This window comes from Terrapene carolina, unplaced genomic scaffold (assembly GCF_002925995.2).
Source record: "Terrapene carolina triunguis isolate 2854851 unplaced genomic scaffold, T_m_triunguis-2.0 Scaffold706, whole genome shotgun sequence".
NCBI lineage: Eukaryota > Metazoa > Chordata > Testudines > Emydidae > Terrapene > Terrapene triunguis.
In genome coordinates, this window is record NW_020665057.1 from 1,934,253 (window position 1) to 1,953,754 (window position 19,502).

A 19,502-nucleotide genomic window follows, 5' to 3' on the forward strand; every position below is an offset into this window, starting at 1 on the left:
GATCTACTAAGTCATTCAGAATAGCCTTTCTGTAACAGTACCTTTTGGAACTTTACCCTCCAAGAGCGAGGTTAGCTTTGTGTTTTCTTGAAAGGCAGATTGTAGCTCTCTCTGTAAGTCAACTTGCATTTTTTTGTAGCTCACTTTTCCTGCTTCTAATTGACTTTGATACAATTGAACATCCTTTTCCATTTGCTTGTAACCATTTAATAGCTCATTCTGTATGAAAAGAGAAAGATTATTCTAGTCACAGAAGTACTGTGACAAATTAAACTAGGCATTTAATAGTAAGCAAAGCTCCTTTCGCCACTGCTGTTGACAATACTACCATCTTCCTGATCTCTCAGAATTGTCCAGTATTATCTTTAACTTCTCCCCACATATCTAGCAGGTCATTAAAGTCTTGTTGCTTCTTCATCAACTCTTAACAAATATCAGGTCTTTCTTTATGTACTAGCTACTAATGCTTGCCTTCCATCTGGATTACTGTAGCCTCCTCTCCAGCTTGATACCTGTGTCAGTCCCCACAAATTTGTAGCATTCTGAACAAATTGATCTTTCAGGCCCAGACCACCTCACTCCTCTATAAAGTCACTCCATTTGTTTATCCTGCCCCTTATAGTATCTTGTCCTTATCCTCACTTTCAAATCTCACACCTCTGCCTTCACCTTCTTATATTCCCCCCCTTTTGCTCCACCAATAACACCAGCCTCAATGCCCCCCTTGCTTCCATCTCCCATTCCTGTTCTTTTGCTTTCTTTCATGCTGCTCCCAAGCATGGAACACCCATCCAGCCGCAGTGTGCCAGGCCTCTACCCTCCTTAGTCAAATTCTTCCTCAAGTCCTACTATCCAGGAGCCCCACAATTATAAAAAACAAGTACAAGGGAGATTAATTAGTAACTTCCCCTGAGTCTTGTCTTTCCAGATTTGTTCCTTGACTAGTCTCTCTGAAACAAGGAGAGCCTCTATAACAGTTTCTTATACAGCCAGAAGCATGTCACTTATGCTGAAATAAGTTACTTGCCATTTTCTCTTTTAGCTCAAGATTTTCACTCCTGAGAAATGCAGATTCTTTCTTGGCATCCAGGGCTACAGTTTCAGTATCAACGAGAGACTTACTCATTTGTTGAATTTCATCAAGTAGTTTATCAGAGTCTCCCTGTAAGAATGAGACAGATATTAAACACAAATAACCAGAAACTATGATAAAGCAACTATGATCTTGTTAGGATTCCCACGTAGCCAAATAAGTATCATACTGGTTTTAAGAGTCCTAGCGAACTTGTTGTGTTTAAGTGCCATAGTAGCAGGAAATTTTTCCTGCGAAAAATAGAACACATAGCAGTTTATCTAGTAATCTTTCTTAGATACATTTACTGATATATGCAATATGAATTGTACAGTAACTCCTCACTTAAAGTCGTCCCGGTTAACGTTGTTACGTTGCTGATCAATTAGGGAACATGCTCGTTTAAAGTTGTGCAATGCTCCCTTCTAACGTCGTTTGGCAGCCGCCTGCTTTGTCTATTGCTTGCAGGAAGAGCAGCCCGTTGCAGCTTGCTGGTGGTGGCTTGGAACCAGGGTGGACCGGCAGCCCCCCTATCAGCTCCCCACTCCCCTAAGTTCCCTGTGCAGTAGCTGCCCAGCAGGCTAGCAATTGCAGATGTCCCTCCCCCCACTGCCATGTGCTGCTCCTGCCCTCTGCCTTGGAGCTGCTCCCCGAGACTCCTGCTTTCTGAACAAGGGGGAGGCAAGGAAGAGGGGGGCTAATATCAGGGTGTCCCCTTCCCTCCTGCTCCTGCACCCCACTTACCCCATCTTCCATAGAGCAGGGGGCACACACCAGGGCTCAGGAGGAAGGGAGCTTGCAGCAGCTGTGGTCTCAGCAAGCTGATCTAATTAACAAGGCAGTGTACTTAAAGGGGAAATGTGCATATCTCCCTCCATTCCTGCTGCCTTATAGAGTGAGAGAGTTAACCCTTGAGGGCTCAGCCAATTGCTAGTTCATCATTTAGCAGTAAGGGAAATATCCCCCCCCGACTCCTCAACCTCAACCAAGCTTCACAATCATCATCACTGTGTACCAGTATTAAATTGTTTGTTTAAAACTTATACTCTGTGTGTGTGTGTGTGTGTGTGTATGTATATCTATCTATAGAGATATATCTATCTATCTATAAAAAATATAGTCTTTTGTCTGGAGAAAAAAATTTCCCTGGAACTTAACCCCCTCATTTACATTAATTCTTATGGGGAAATTGGATTCGCTTAACATCGTTTCACTTAAAGTCGCAGTTTTCAGGAACATAACTACAACGTTAAGTGAGGAGTTACTGTTTTTGCCCAGCAAAAATTCATATGTGTTGATGAGTAATAAGTAGTCAGCATAATAATCAGCTCTTGTATAGTAGATTTCTAAGCTTTTGTCATTTTTCCCCTCTGGAAGGAGTTCAATCTCTCCTATTATAACCAAATTAGCTCTAAAAATCAGAGGAGAACTCAAGTTTACCATTGAAAAAGACACATCTTTCTTCCCCATGCCTGCCTTCTGTAGTTCTTCCACATATTTCTGCAAATCCTTTACTTGATTTTCTTTTTCTTTAAGCTGTTCCAATTTTGATTTTAATTCAGTCTGAAAAAAAGAATTCGAGAAAAGCAGCATAAGCAGGTGAACAATTTAAGTATACAATTTGGTTTTACAGGTAACTTCACTAACAAAAAAACAATTATAAACACACATAAGCAAAACTACTCAGAACCCAATTATTTTATCTACTAAAAAAGTTAGAAGGTTAAGATCTGATATATACAAAATTATGTATTTCATTCTATACACTCATCCAGTTGTGTTACATGCAAGACCATCAGCCAAGCTCACCTCCAGATCTTCATTGTACACTTCAGCATTTTTAACTATATTCTGTAAGTTGGTAATTTCATGTATTAGTTGTATCTGTGGAGCAATTGAAGCAAAATTGCAGAGGATATTAGAAAGCACCCATCCATTAATTTTAGTTGCCATCACCATGAAAATAAGCAAGATCTACCTTAAATTTTCCCCAGGGTTTGGCAAGACAATATGTTGTTTACTATAGTTAAGAAACAAGTCATTACATCCACTTTAAGGCAGAAAGAAAAGTTGCATGAAGTCACAGCCCTTTACTTCAGCTTCCCAATAGTTTAACAAGGATTTCAGCATACCTCAACCTGACATAGCCCAAACACAGGATGCAGTGTGATGCAAAATAAGTGATTCATGCAGGAAAAACTTAAAAAGTGAAATTCAATCCTTAAGATTAAGTAATTTTTTTATAAGCTCAGTTGCTATTGAGTTTGGGTTCCCAAGACTGCAGGGAAAGGTTTAGATATGGAGACAGTCTCCTCAATAAAACCCATCGTTACAACATTGGTTCACACTTTTAGTAAAAGCTATTTCAGCAACTTTTAGGGAAAATGCAGTTTTTATAGCAACCTCAGTTTACTGTCAACGAGCAGCTCAATCTTCACTCCCTCCTTCCAACCACAAATTGTGCACCTCAATAAATCAAGAAATAAAATCCTCAGAGCGTGTTTTACAACTGTCAAAAGATGCTTTTCTTAGCAGTCAGCTGTAGTCAGCTGGCAAGAATCAAGCAAGATTTACTTTTGACCTTTAACATAAGTGATTTTATATTTTCATATTTGCCGTGAATTAGAAGTCAGCATCTTCTACACCAGTGTTTCTCAAAGCCGGTCCACCGCTTGTTCAGGGAAAGCCCCTGGCGGTCCAGGCCGGTTTGTTTACCTGCCCCATCTGCAGGTTCGGCTGATTGCGGCTCCCACTGGCCGTGGTTTGCCACTCCAGGCCAATGGGGGCTGCGGGAAGCGGCGCGGGCCGAGAGACGTGCTGGCTGCCCTTCCCACAGCCCCCATTGGCCTGGAGCGGCGAACCGTGGCCAGTGGGAGCCGCAATCGGCCGAACCTGCGGACACGGCAGGTAAACAAACCAGCCCGGACCGCCAGGGGCTTTCCCTGAACAAGCGGCCCGACTTTGAGAAGCACTGTTCTATACTACATAATTTCCCAGTACATAGAAGTATTTGTCTTAGGTTTCTTTGCTGACATAGTATCATGCAGCAAAAGCAAGCATTTCCATGTCCTACAGATATTACTGCTGAGTCTCACAGTGATATTTAATTCACAAAACAAGACTTGAATAGTTATAAGTCAGACCTATACAAGTTGTGCATTTAGAAATGCACTAAAGCAAGATCTTCTGTTCAAGATGTTTGAGTTAAATATTTAACTTTATTAAATTATCGTTTAGAAAGCACTGTTTACTAACTTTAATGACAACAGCACTCTTGACAAAAATCCAAAATAATGTGAAGTGCAGATTAGTAAATTCAATTTTTACTGTCGACATTATCCAAATTACAAACAGCTTATTTAGCTGAAATTCAGTTAAGGAGTGCAACCCTGAACTTGCCTGCATAATGAGGTCAGAAAACTGGAGCAAATGTTTCTCCATGACCTAGCGTCGAAATTCCACAATCCCTCAACTAGTCTGAACATACTTTGTAATTTTGTGTCATGATCCTTGGTAATCAATATGATGTCATTTGGAATAAGGTCTTATATTACACACTTCTGAAAACAGACTTCACCTCATTTTTCAGAGAAGTCTTACCAGGCTGTAACTTTGATTTTAACATCTTACCTCATGGTCTTTTTGGGTTTGTTTTTCCAGTTCCTCAAATTCATCTGTTTCTACCTTTTCCTTCAGTTTCTCCTTCAATTCATGTATCTCCAATTTCAGCTGTTCATTTTCTAATACTAGGTTGTCAAAGTTTGCTTGCAGGACATTCACCTCATTTCTAGCAATATCCTAAAAAAGGAGGAGTGATGTGTTATAAGAGGGTTTACTTGCATTTTAAGCTGATTTCTATTAGGACACTGAGCTGACCTACCTTTTCTAGTGCTAGTGTTTCACAGAGTTGGACAGAATCTGCAAAGTCTTTTTGACTCTAGAAAAAGAAATGCTTTCTGTTAGCCATTTTACAAGATTGAGTGACTTAGTTTAAAAAAATTAGTACTGTATGAATAGCCAGAGTTGAAATAAATAAAATAAACCCTCAAATTAAGATGTATTTATTTTTAACAACCACATTATGAAGGCTGCTAAGATGACGACAACAACATTGGTTAGTATAATGTTTAGAGATATAGGAAGCATAATTGATCTTGTAAAAGAGGTCAGCTTGGCCAGATCAGATTGCAGACTGAAAAAATTATAAAAATAAATTCCCTCAGTTGTGTATGATTTTGTATTAAATTATCAATCTTGAAAGTTACCCAGTTCATACTAGCTCCAGAATTCCATTCGCTTTCTGAGACTGCATCAGGGGTAGGCAGACACAGATAATCATATTCAGAATACTCTGAAAACATAGCTAAAAAAAGAAAGATATGTGCATTTAAAAACAAAACAAAACACAGCAAGTTGTCCATGATGGTAAAATTTGTTTTCTCACAAAAAGGATTCTATCAGTTCATAATCAAATACTGTGTAGCCATATCTGCAAATACTGCTAACTGGATAGAAATTTTTGCTCCTATGTGGTCCTTCTATAAATGGCCTGGAACTATGCCACACAGTTCAGTCTTCAATACCCAACATCCTGTAAGCTAACAAATATTAACAAAAGGAGAGGAAAATCCAATGGATTCTCTGTTATGAAGTGATAAGAATTATAGGTAAGGAAAAATATTGCCTTTAGAGGAAACCCAAGGGGGAAAAGAATTATATAATTTTAAAATGGTGTGCTCATCCTAGAAGGGGTTTTGGGGGGAGTGCGGAGGCAGGAGGGAACAAGTTCCAGTGAACAACAACTTTGTCCAAGTACTCCTGTATACCCCTTATCCCCAGCTTGGGCCTTCTGGAAGAAAGGGGTGAACCTCTGCCCTTCTAATGAGGCTTGTGGGTTTTTGACCACTGTGGTTCTGATTATGTTGACAATGGATTCACCTATTCCTGCTGAGAGGTTTAGATTTTTTGGAAAAAAAAAAAAAAAAAGAACTCAGCAATTTTGACAGGGACCCTTTGTTGTAAAGAATGATTTGTCAGTACCCGAAATATATAGCTAATCTTAAAATGGACCATTTTTGGGTGCATTTTCTTGGGGAGACACCATGGGTCTAGGCTTTTGCCCTTTTTCTGAAATAGACAGCAACTGAAAGTCTGAGACAGGGCTAAGGAATTTCCTTGAGCCAAGTATGTGAACATCACCGGTTACTTTTACCTTTTATTTGCCCCACTGGAGTGCTGTTTTTACCCCTTTGTCAGGAAACCTAGAAGCAAGTCTTCTAGTTCGTTATTATTCATGTGCAGTATCTCTATTTTAACTCATTTGCTCTGTATCATCCAGTACAGCTACTATGCTAAGAGTAAATCTTTTACTCCAAGCTCCATTTATATTGGAGAGCTCCTCCCCATCTCAACGTCTTCATTTGGATAACCAGTGAGCACCTTCTAAATCAAGTTTCCTTGTTAGTGTCTTCTCCCCAAACATGTACTCACAATCCTCCATCTCTGGAAGCTTCTCTGCCAATGTTTTCATTTTTTTGGCATCAGTTGGCTTTAGCTTTTCAAAATTTGCAAAATAGCTGATGTCCCCTTGATTTATTTTCCCAGGGGCCCAAGTAACTCTTCTTTTTCTTTTGGCCTGAAAGGGGAGAATACACAAATGAAGTCATGTTAGAATGATAACAGTCAAGTGAAGCATTAATAATAAAGGTAACTTTTCCTTCATTTTACCCCTCGTTGTTCCCCTAACAGTATAAGCAGATAACTAAAGGGGGTGATTTTGTTTGTATTGCAGTTTTTTCCGAAATTGAGGTTCAGCTAAGCAGTTTGTTTTCCACAAAACTACTTCTTGTACCAGTTATCAAAGAACTTTACAGACAATGGATTGAACCTCACAACAATCCTGTTACTTAAAAAATTATCCTCATTTCAGACTGGGTAACTTAGGAAGAGATTGTGTAATTCCCCTAGATTCGGATAAATTCTTATGATAGAGGCCGCCAAGTGAAGACTAGAACTCAGCTCTTCTGAATCCCAGTCCTATGCTTTACTCACTAGGCCATCTTGTGCATCTTATTATAGCTAGTTTACTGCAACACCAGCTAAATAGCCTGACACTGTACTTAAGTGTCAACCAAAAGTCTAAAGATTAGTCATTTCATAAGCTTTACAGAAAGGACCACTCTTCATTATATTTCACAGATCTAAGGAAAAACGCACAAAACACCTTCTCCAGTTATAGGTCAAGGTTTCCCAGGTGTCCTGTGTGACCCTGAATAATTACTCAGTCTTACTTTAAGATCTTTCTGGGATGTAAACGAGGACGAGGTGACAAGCATTTCAGTTAGATTGAGTATCCTATTTTCTTGTATTTTCTGAAGAGAGTTTTTTTCTTCTAACAGCTGGGCTAGTTGGTCTTTCTCCATCGCGTGGAGATGAGTCTTTGAAGAAACCTACCATTAAAAAAAAAAACAAAAAAAAAAACTGTCAGCTTTGTTGTTTCCTTCAAGTAACAACTACTTTTATATAGATACATAACATACAAGCCTTTTTTTTTTTTTAAGCTCTAACTTGGAGCAGCTTTCCATATACATTGTCAGTTTTCTTGATGGAATAATCTAGCTTGTAGTTTACTTTTTAAAATCTAATATTTATGAGAGTTGAATAGGGAAACCCAGTGTTTCCTAGCAAAGAAGAGAAGGTTACTCACCTTGTGCAGTAACTGAGGTTCTTTAAGATGTGTGTCCCTGTGGATGCTCCACTTTAGGTGTCAGTGCGTTCCAGCACTGATCAGAGATTTACGATAGCAGTGTCCATGCGGGTCACGCGTGCACAGTAGGCATCTCACAGTGCTGTTGGTGCTGCGCCTAGTGCACGCATGACCCGAGCCCTCCAGTTCCTTCCCTACTGCAGAGTCCCAACTGCAAACTCCAAAGCAGAGGGGAGGAGGGTGAGTAGTGGAGCACCCACAGGAACACTCATCTTGAAGAACTTCAGTTACTGCACAAGGTGAGTAACCTTCTCTTCTTCAAGTGCTGTCCCTGTGGGTGCTCCACTTTAGGTGACTCTAGAGCAGTGCCCCTCAGAAGGCAGGAGGGACTTCTGGTTCGTTTGAGTCATTGAGGTGAATACGGTTAGGCCCACCATGGCATTAGCCCTGGAGTCATGAGTGATTGCATAGCGCTCAGTAAATGTGTGGACGGAGGCCCAAATGCCCACCTTACAAATCTCTAGTATTGGAACATTATGTAGGAACACTATTGAGGTTGAAATGGATAGTAGAATGCCCTCTGATGTGCACAGGATGGTCTGTGTTCCGAATATGATAGCAATTTTGAAGGCATGTGGAGATCCATTTAGACAACCTCTGAGTGGATATTGTGTCTCCTTTTGAGCGCTCGGTAATAGTGTTTAACTTGTTCTGAGCAGGCTAGTTCATCATGATGGAACCATGTAGGAGCCACGCTTGTAGGTGGACTATCTCTGGATTTGGGTGAAGAGTACGAGCGTTGTGCTGAGACAGCAGTTCCGGACAACGAGGGAGAGCTCGAGGGGCACATATCGCCATGCACATCACGTAAGCGTACCAATCTTGTCTGGGCCACGTCGAGACTATGAGGATAACCATGGCCCTGTCTGTTCATATCTTGTGTATCACACGTGATATCAGTGGAATCGGTGGGAACGCATACATTAGTTGTGCATCCAATTTGATGAGAAAAGTGTCCCCCAGTGATCGGGGTCCAAGTCCTGCTCTCGAGCAGAACATTGCACATTTGCGGTTCGTTGGGGATGCAAACAAGTCGATGAGCGGAGTGCCCCACCATCAGAAAATGGATCTCAAAATTCCCCCATTCATCTCCCATTCGTTGTCTCGGGAGAATTACATGCTGAGCGTGTCCGCCGTCGCATTCTAATAGCCAGGAAGGTAGGAAGCCGAAATGTTTATGTTGTGTTCTATGCATCAGTTCCATAGCTTCGGTGCATAGCGAGTATCAACAAGCGCCTCCTTGGCAGTTGATGTAAAACATTCATGCAACGTTGTCTGTCAATGCGAATGGATTAGTTCTTTATATGAGGTAGGAAATGCCTGCAGGCATTGCGGACTGCACGTAGCTCTAGTAGATTGATGTGTAACTGAGTCTCCGCAGGAGACCATTTGCCTTGAACCGTGTGTTGATGCATATGGGCGCCCCATCCTATCAGCTAGGCATTTGTGGTGATCACAATTGATGGAGGTTCCTGTTGGAACAGGATGCCCATACAAACATTTTCTGGTCTTGTCCACCAGTGTAGAGAGTCAAGGACACTGAGTGGTACTGCAAGTTGTTTGTGTAGGCTGTGCTTGCTGGGTATGTATGTATATCGTTCTTAACCAGCCCTGTAGGTAGCGTATATGTAGGCTTGCGTGTCACACCACAAATGTGTTCCAGCAGTTGCAGGACAGTATGAGCAGGTATTTGAGGGCTGACTCAGACCTCTGAGATAAAGTTTGTCAGAGTTGTGAATCTGGTCTGGAGCAGGGATGCCTTGGCTTCTATGGCGTCGAGGTGTGCCCCAATGAAGTGCAGTTGTTGGACTGGGATTAGAGTGGATTTTCATTCATTTATTTGGAGCCCTAGATCCCTGAATAGTGAGATAGTGGTTTTGACTGTGTCCATTGTTTCATGTTGAGTTGGTCCTTTGAGAAGGCAATCATCCAGGTAAGGGAAGATCACTATTCCCTGTTTGTGTAAATATCCCGCAACTACCGGTAGGGTTTTGGAGAAAACTCTTAGAGCAGTAGATAAGCCGAATGGTAGTACTCTACTGGAAGTGTTCATGTCCTACTGTGAATCACTGGTATTTTCTGTGAGCGGGATGAATGGTGATAAGGAAATAAGCATCGCTGAGGTCAAGGGCTGAAAACTAGTCCCCCTGTTGCAGCGCTAGAAGTATCGTGCAGAGTGTGACCATTTTGAACTTTTGGGAGCGTATGAACTTGTTGAGCTTTCTGTGGTCCAAGATAGGTCTCCCTCCCCCATTCTTCTTCTGGGTCAAGAAATAATGGGAGTAAAATCCCTTCCCTTTGTATTGTGAAGGCACTCGTTCCAGGACATCTCGTTGTAGAAGATGATCGACTTCTTGTCGTAACAGGTGCCATGAGATGGGTCCCTGAAGAGGAATGGAGAAGGGGGTAGGGTAGGTGGTCGGGATGGTATATCCCGAACGGATTATTTCTAAAACCCATTGGCCCGATGTTATTGAGGCCCAGATGTGACAGAATGGGCAAAGGCGATGACCAAAACATGGGAATGGATTGCGCATAGGTGCTGCCTGGTGAGGGAGGTCGTTCAAACCCTCAACCAAAACTTAAAAATTGTGGTTTTGGAAGAGCCGAATGGGAAGTTGGCGCTTGGGATTGAGGTGCTCTCCGATGCGGTGAGCGTTGCTGTTGATTATCGTAAGGCCATTGTTGCTGTCGATTATTGGAGGAGTCTCTGGGTCTCTGATAAGATTGGTACCTTCTTCTCTTTGCAGGTGGGGTATAAATCCCCAGAGTGCATAGAGTGGCCCGAGAGTTCTTCACTGAGTGGAGCACCTCATCAGTTTTATTTGAGAACAGCTTTTCTTGATCAAAAGGTAGGTCTTCTACTTTTGTTTGTAGTTCTCTAGGGATGCCAGAGGCCTGCAACCAGGATCACTAAGGCTGTGGCACTGGCTGCCGTGTCCACGATGTCTAGGGATGCTTGGAGGGCTGTTTTAGTTATGAGTTAGTTGACCCTCGTTTACAATGGCCTGAAATTGTGACTGTTTCTCCTCGGGGAACTCTGCTGTGAACAAGCTACATTTCCTATAGTTATCATAATCGTATTTTGCCAACAAGGCAGAATAGATGGCAACTCTAAATTGTAATGTGCCTGTAGAATAAACTTTGCACCCGAACAGGTCGAGCCTGTGGTGTCAATCTAAACTGGGTTTGCTTGCCGCATTGGTTAGTGGCATCAACTACCAAGAAGTTGGGAGGCGGATGGGCAATGTGAAAGTCTGCACCTTTTGCGGGGACACAATACTTTTTATCCCTTTTGCATGTTGGCGGAATTGAGACTAGTGTCTGCCAGACTGTCTCTACTGATTCCAAGATGGCATCATTGATGGGGAGAGCGATCTTGGAGGCAGATGACGGCTGTAATATTTTACCAGCTTGTGCTGGTTTGTCTGCACTTCCTCCAATGGGATGTCCTGGCTTTGGGCAACCCATTTAAACAGTTCCTGGGACTGTCTGAAATCGCCTACCGAAGCAGGCAGTGGTGGCATAATCGCCTCACCTAGGGAGGAGGAAGAATTGTGTGCAGGAGATGTAGTCTCCTGTTCTGTGCCCGTTTCCGTGTCATCCCCAACTTCCTGAGCCTCCGTGGGCTGTGGGGTGGGAGATGCTGGGTTGGACCGTAGTTCGCCTCTATGAACCATGGGTGGCCTGGAGCGTGGACCCCGGTAAGTTGCCCAGGGTTCCCAACGTGCCCATTGCATGGGGAAAGCCACTGGCACGTACATCCACAGCGGTGTGCACCATGGTTGAGCCATCTGGTTGTAATGGTATCTTGGCCCCATATGGCTCCAAGGTGGTTGGCATTCTTTTGGTGAGGAATGGTCCGGTGAGAAAGTGCCTTGTTCCTGCACCTCATCATCATCTTCACTAGACAAGTGCCATTTCATGAGAGCTGCTGGGATCTCCTCCATTGCCCCGGGGGAGCCTTGGTACCGAGTATTGGGGAGGTCGGTGCAGCAGAGACTGTGTCGGTGCTGATGTCGGAACCTTGGGTGCCGCAGGGTCCACTCTCATCCATGCCAGCACTGGTGCCAACCGTGTTGCATGTTTGGTCAGTGCCGACTTGGTTTTCTCCATCGGAGCTGCCTGTGCTGTCGGTGCTGGGGGCGGAGGCATGGTGCCTGAAGAGACCCTTGGTGCAGAGTCCCTTACGGGTGAACTCGGTGCTGTGGAGGAGGCATGTCTTTGTCTGTGCCTTGACTGTCTCCTTCGCTCGGGCCTCGGCGGTGCTGGAGGTACCCAGAGTGCCATAGGTGCTCACCTGAGCATATGTCGGCAATGGGGGTCGCGACCTGGCAGGAGACCACCGCTGTTTTTGCGGTGCTCTCTGCAGAGACATCTGAGCCCTCTTCCTCTGTCTTTTGGAGGGTACATCTCCTTTTTCTGTTGGAGGAGCGCCCGGAGAGGCAGTCCGCGTGTCCGATTCAGGTTGGAGGGATTTCTCCATCAAAATCATTTTTAGCCTGAGATCCCGGTCACATCAGGCTCTGGCTTTCAAATTGCTGCAGTGGGTGCATTTTTGGGGAATATGCAGCTCACCCAGACATTGTATGCACGAGTGCCCGTCCAAAACGGGCATTGCTTTGCGGCAGGAACCGCAGTGCTTGAAGCTTGAGGAGCCAAGCATCTTAACGGTTAACCGTTCCCAGGATGGAGGGTAACTAAAGAAATTATTATTATTTTTTTTAAATAAAATTAACAGTAATGCTAACTATAACTAGAGTTATTTAAACTAGGGCTGTCGATTAATCGCAGTTAGCTCATGCGATTAACTCAGAAAATTTAATCGCTATTAATCGCAGTTTTAATCACACTGTTAAACAATACCAATTGAAATTTATTAAATATTTTGGATGTTTTTCTACATTTTCATATATATTGTATTCTGTGTTGTAATTGAAATCAGTGTGTATTTTTTATTACAAATATTTGCACTGTAAAAATGATAAATAAATAGTATTTTTCAGTTCACCTCATACAAGTATTGTAGTGCAATCTCTGTCATGAAAGTGCAATTTACAAATGTACATTTTGTTTGTTACATAACTGCACTCAAAAACAAAACTATGTAAAACTTCAGTGCCCACAAGTCCACACAGTCCTACTTCTTGTTCAGCCAATCACTCAAACAACTTTGTTTACATTTGCAGGAGTTAATGCTGGAGATAATGCTTTTAAATTCAATTCAATTAAATGGAGATATCCTATCTCCTAGAACTGGAAGGGATCTTGAAAGGTCATCGAGTCCAGCCCCCTGCCTTCACTAGCAGGACAAGTACTGATTTTGCCCCAGACCCCTAGGTGGCCCCTTCAAGGATTGAACTCACAACCCTGGGTTTAGCAGGCCAATGCTCAAACCACTGAGCTATGCCTCCCCCAAGAAGCTAACCACTTCTTGTTTACAATGTCACCAGAATGTGAGAACAAGCATTTGCATGGCACCTTTGTAGCTGGCACTGCAAGGTATTTAAGGGCCAGATATGCTAAACATTTGTATGCCCCTTCATGCTTTAGCACATCTGGCACATAAATATCTTGCAACGCTGGCTACAACAGTGCCATGAGAATGCCTGTTCTCACTTTCAGGTGACATTGTAAACAAGAAGCAGGCAACATTATCCCTGCAAATGTAAACAAATTTGTTTGTCTGAGCATTTGGCTGAACAAGAAGTAGGACAGAGTGGACTTGTAGGCTCTAAAATTTTACATAGTTTTATTTTTGAATGCAGGTTTTTTGTACATAATTCTACATTTGTAAATTCAACTTTCATGATAAAGAGATTGCAGTACAGTACTTGTATTAGGTGAAAGACTATTTCTTTTGTTTTTTTACAATGCAAATACTTGTAACCAAACATAAATATAAAGTAAGCATTGAACACTTTATATTCTGTGTTGTAATTGAAATCAATGTATTTGAAAATGTAGAAAACATCCACAAATATTTAAATAAATGGTATTCGAGTATTAAACAGTGAGATTAATTTTTTTAATCGCATGATTAATCACGATTAAAGTGGAGCACCCACAGGGACAGCACTCAAAGAAGAAACATAAATTCCCCCAAATTCTAGACATGACACTAAATACAAGACTTTAAACTAGATGTTTCCGAAAGACATACTCATGATTAAAACGTCAGATATCCAGAGAAACGTTCCAGATCACTCCAGCTCGATAAAAATAAGTGTGTACAGTTTCAAGTGGCATTTCAGGAGAATTCTTCTCTGAGAACTAGTGTCATGGCAATACCATGACTGCTCTAACTATCACAGCCATGCAGAAAAATAGGACTGTTTCCTCAAACTTTAGAATAAAAAGTAATTGACCATCTCATCAGAGAGCGGGCAAGACGTTTGTACACTTTTACAGGTCTATGGGTAGAGATTTAAAATTTGGGTCTCTTAAAACAGATGACTTATGTAGATCTAGGTAGGAAGTTTCCTGCATGACCACAAGCTTCTGTTTTCCCCTAAAAATTCTGCATAGATTTTATAGGCTTTGAGACATAGCATGTTGTTATTATTCCATGTATAGTTTTTAATGCTTTGATTTACATTTTGGATCTTAAAATAACTAATGATTTTCTTTAAGATAGCTATGCAAAGAAGTAGAGTCTTTATTTTAAAAAGGAAGTACCAGGGTGGAGCTAATTATTGTGCTCTTTCTCAACCTCTCAAGGCATGTTCAGGATCTGAGAGTAAACTTCCATTCTATATGGCTTTTCAGGGTAGAAGACTGGAACAAGGCCTTCTGATAAGATCTGAATCCTTAAGAGTGACACTATCAACTTGAAATATAGTCATTATAAACAGTTTTAGGTACTAAAATTATATCTGAGCTTTCCTATAAAAGTGTGGCCTTACAGTCCTCATGTCTTGTATTATGTGTACAAAACAGAATGGGAATTGACTGATTGCTGTACAGCAGAAAGACTAAGAGTAAAGCCGGTTGAAGAAAGTTTGCTGTAACCTCAATTTGTCAAGGGAATGTCTATTCTGCCTTCTCATATCAGGAAATCCATCAGCCAGAGATTATGGGGTTGCATTAGTGGATTTGCTGAGTATGAGAAGTGATATTATTATTTGAAAATTTTCAGACATTCATGCTGCTGCTGCGCCCCCCCCTCTGGCACACTTGGTTCCATGTCTCCTGACTATACATGACATACACTGAAAACACAGGAAAATTTCTCATCTCAGTTACAGTAATCTTGGGAGTTTTTATAATAGTAGGTTACGAAATTCTAGGTTAGCGATTCTTCAAATGCAAAAGGAAGAAAATCCTTTGATTGCCTCTAGAAGTGTGATAGCTAAATGAGAAAAACACAGAACCTAGAAGTGGGGTCTGCATGCATCTATCCCTACACCTATGGGCACATGGGATCTAGTTAGGTTAGTTGCACTGAATCTGTGAAGTTTCACATATGGATCTATGGAAGTAATGACATACCCATAGCTACCATGAGCTGTGTTGTTATACCACTTTACACAACAAGCTGAAGTGTGTGAAGTTGAGAAGTGAGATATGGTCCAAAGTATTTTAAAAGCAAGTGCAGTTTATCTTCAAGTTTAGTTGCCTTTTATTTGGCATTTTTTGGCCTTCCTATATTAAATGCTATATGATTAGCTTAATATGTTCTGACATACTTCTTCCAGCTGCCGTTTCAAGTCCACTATTTCCTTGCGATATCGTTTCAGGAGGGCATCATCATCCAGGACTTCGTTGACTTTTGGAGTATTCCTCATTCTTTTGGCTGTATTGGCAAACTGGAAAAATGACCATACAAGACAGTGAAACTTCCCATTAGCAGAAGTTACAGAATAAGTAAATAAATCTTTATAGTTCTCTATCAGAGTGAAAAGTCATAACAGGATGACTAGAAGGCAAAATGAATATTTACTATTTGAGTAGCAAGCACCAAATTAGTTAAGGCTGAAATTCAACATTACACCTTGTTATTTTCACTTACTCATAACTTGTTCTTTTTTTTTTTTGGGGGGGGGGCGGAGGGAGAAGGATGTGTGGGAAGGAAGGAGCGGGGCTGAAAGCTTCCATTGCTGGTATCAGCCCAAAGATGAAACAAAGGTTATCCAGCCAAATTTGATTTTGGAGAGCATAAGAAATACAACAATCCCAACCCTACAGATAAGTAAAAATTGAGTAGTTCTATTAACTTCACTGGGACAACTCATTCAAGTAAGGGTGTAGGTTCAGACCTAAAGCACTTTTCTAATTAAAAATAAATAAAAAAAAAAAAGCCAAAACATTTTGCACATAGCTCAGAGTGCCTGACCTTAAGTTTGAACTTTACATATCATGAATCCTGAAGCAGTTGCTCGTTAAATTCAGCTATCTTAGATTATCTTTTGTACAATAACTCCCCACTTAACGTCCTGTCGCTTAACATTGTTTTGATCTTATGTCCCTGCTCAATTACAGAACATGCTCCATTTAAAGTTGTGCAATGCTTTGCTATAATGTCGTTTGGCTGCCTGCTTTGTCCACAGCTGGCAGCCCCTCTATCAGCTTCCCTACGCCCCCCTCCCTCCAGCTTCCTGAATGCCGCGGGCAGGAGGCAGGGGAGGGAGGGAGGAGGAGCGAGGACACGGCATGCGGAGTAAAGGGGGAAATGGGGGGAAGAAGAGGCAGGTTAAGGGTAGGGGCTTGGGGGAAGGGGTGGAGTGGGAGGGCCGAGGGTTGAGCCCCCTGCCCCTGGTGCTTGCAGAGTAGGGGAAGCTGCTGCTGCTGCGCAACGTGTTTCTCCTAGCCTACAGCACCTTCAGCCTCCTTGCCTGCCTCATTGTCTCCAGTGCCAGTTGGCTGTGCCTGTGTGGGGTAAGGCGGGGGCACCTCCCAACTATAGTACTGTACTGTATGGCAAAAAAAAAAAAAAATTTCCCTGGAACCTAGTCCCCCCCTCCAATTTACATTAATTCTTATGGGGAAATTGGATTCGCTTAACATCGTTTCACTTAAAGTCACATTTTTCAGGAACATAACTACAACGTTAAGTGAGGAGTTACTGTACATACACAGCAAGAAGTTCATATTTGGTTGAGTTTTGGTTTTCCTATCTCACTACAGAACTATGTACTTATTTTCTGCTGCTCTGTAGTCCCAACTTTCAAGTGTGCCTTAATTTTGGAAAAAATCAGATGGCATGGGGGAGGGGGGGAAGACTAAATTTAACCCCCCCCCCCCAAAAAAAATCAGAAGTGGAAATTATTCCAATAGCAATGTTCAAAGGGACACCAACAATTTGAAGTTGTCAGCTTTTTTCTTTTTTTTTAAATTGTTGACTAGATTTCATATATTGGGCCTGATCCCTTGTCTGCGTGTGGCTTTACGTCACATGACCTTTCTAGGAATGGGATCTGTCACCATACGATAGGTCTATACAAATGGGGGTGGGGGGAAATTACAGGCAACCTTAAATCTGGCATTTCCTAACTTTTGACTGTTTGGCTTTGCAATCTTAATAATGTTTGGTAGCATAGGTTGTGTGTATAATGTGTGATTATACACACAAAATTATAACTGCATGCCAGTAACAATGAAGTCTCTGAAAAGGGGAATTTATGAGAAAGTGGAGACTGTATAGATTATGCAGATGGAGGAAACAAGGAGAAATGAAAAGTCTGCCTGTCAAAAGAAGCAAAGTCCATACACCATATGTCAGAAAGTGCCTGGGTAAAGGCTCAAAGTATCAAACAATGCACTTCAATGGCTCTCAAGTCCACAGGAGGCCTCAAGAAAGATCAAGCAATCAATTTTGTTAAAGTATGAAAGCTGAGAAACTTGTGTTTCTGACCTAGTTAGCTAAAACATATTAACGCTTGGAAAAAATAAAGGAACAGAATAATTTTACCTGAAGGGTGCTAAGAGTTTCATCAAACGAAACTGGCGTAATTGTGCAAATTATAACTGTCTTAGCATTTCCTCCCAAGGAGTTCTGGAGAATTCGTGTCAACTTGCTGTCTCTATAATTTATGAAACTGTTGTGGAGGGGAAGAGAAAACACCAAACAAACCATGAAGCCAAGATTAGTGTTCTTGTACTGGTGAATATAATGATATTAGTTGCAAAAGGTAACAGATTGACCTAACAACATCTTGTATGAAATGGCAGTTCTCTTCAAGTTATACATGTCTGATGTAAGGAAATAAGGACAAATCAACATTAAGAATGTGAATGGATTTCAAGGCTTGCTAACTAATCAACTGTGTAGAGAGTTACATCTACTCATTTCCAGAAGAGATACTACAAATGCTTACCCAGATGGGTCATCACAGAGTTTCTTGATTACTTGACCCAAGATGAACAGACTCCGGTTTATGTTACATCCTTCTTTGAGTCGAACACCTAGATATTACATAGAAACACTTTGCTTTTATTCACAAAAGTCCACTTTTATCCTATATAATAGTCAGAGTAACTGTTCAGAGAAGGTTAAGCAGTCTTAGGTACCTAGGAATTGCTACAACAGATCAGACTAGTTGTCCATTTAGTTCAGTATTCTCTCCGACAGCAGTCAGTACTAGATGTTTTAGGAGTGTATATACACCCCCCACCCCCAATTAAACAACAAAAATACCTACAACAAGCAGCCAACTAGCCTACCACACCCCACCCTACTGCCTGAGTGGACAATTAAGGAATGAGCTTCTCATAGAAGGAAACATTTCTTTGTGACCCTAGTCAGTGGTTGGCTGATGCCCTTAAGGTTTGTATCCATGCTAAAATTTGAATCCTGCCTAATCAAACTGTGAATACTCTCATTATGCATAATCTCAGTGAGCTTTTGGTTGTAGTGATAAATCCCACAGGTTAGTTATATGTTACGTAAAAACAAAAGAAGTCTTACATTTTAAATTGGTTTGCCTTTTAATTTCTTTGAATAACCCCTTGTTCTTGAATTGTGAGAGGGGCACTACTGTTTACCTTGTCTATACCATTCATTATTTTGTAAGCCTTTATCACATCTCCAGTCTAAACTAAATAAACCCAAAATATTTGCTCCTCTGAATCCTTCTATTTCTCTTACATTCAACTGGCCAGCTAGGATTCACCCAACATTCCAGGGAAAGGAGTACTATTATGTTAGTTATAGCACTGTAAAAATTATAATAGTCTTTATACCATTCTTAAGCTTTATAAAGATTTTAGTTTAATTGCAACTTCATAGTGAGCAGAATTTCACACTGAATAGTCTACAACGTGCTTAGCTTCTTTTTCGTGAATGGATCTATTTAAATTTAGAACCCAGCACTTCGTAGACAGATAATTTCTTCAATGGTATAATACCGCTCAATCGTTAGAATGTTAGCCAGCATCTAAATACTAGGGAGATGGGCACAAAAGCAAACTCCATTACAGATTTAGAACTAGTTATCTACTCAGGGGCGGTGAGTTATATAGGCTCCGGGTGCCAGGGCCCAGTTCCCTCCCCTGGAGCATCCCTGGACCCCACCTGCCAACCCCCCGCGCACCTCCGCTGGAGCGTCCCTGCCTACCCTGGACAACAGGCAGCTACCCCCTACAATTCTGTGCTGGCTGCTGCCCACGTGGAGGGAGGAAGCACATGGCAAAAAACCCACAAGGCCATCGGCGGGCCGGCCCCCC

At 41.7% G+C, this 19,502-nt stretch overlaps 1 protein-coding gene across 1 annotated transcript in view; it reads right to left on the reverse strand.

Annotated features, from left to right (window-relative positions):
- The window catches only part of CENPE (centromere protein E), a 76,291-nt gene that overhangs the window by 48,111 nt on the left and 8,678 nt on the right, over positions 1-19,502 (reverse strand). Inside the window, exons 6-17 of the mRNA XM_026659852.1 lie at positions 18,155-18,242; positions 17,749-17,875; positions 15,527-15,646; positions 7,363-7,521; positions 6,563-6,707; positions 5,338-5,435; positions 4,953-5,009; positions 4,703-4,870; positions 2,882-2,956; positions 2,513-2,635; positions 1,028-1,162; positions 42-219 (exon numbers count right to left, since the gene is read on the reverse strand). Coding sequence (XP_026515637.1) covers positions 42-219; positions 1,028-1,162; positions 2,513-2,635; positions 2,882-2,956; positions 4,703-4,870; positions 4,953-5,009; positions 5,338-5,435; positions 6,563-6,707; positions 7,363-7,521; positions 15,527-15,646; positions 17,749-17,875; positions 18,155-18,242 — 1,473 coding nt within the window. The remainder of the gene's footprint in view (positions 1-41; positions 220-1,027; positions 1,163-2,512; positions 2,636-2,881; positions 2,957-4,702; positions 4,871-4,952; positions 5,010-5,337; positions 5,436-6,562; positions 6,708-7,362; positions 7,522-15,526; positions 15,647-17,748; positions 17,876-18,154; positions 18,243-19,502) is intronic.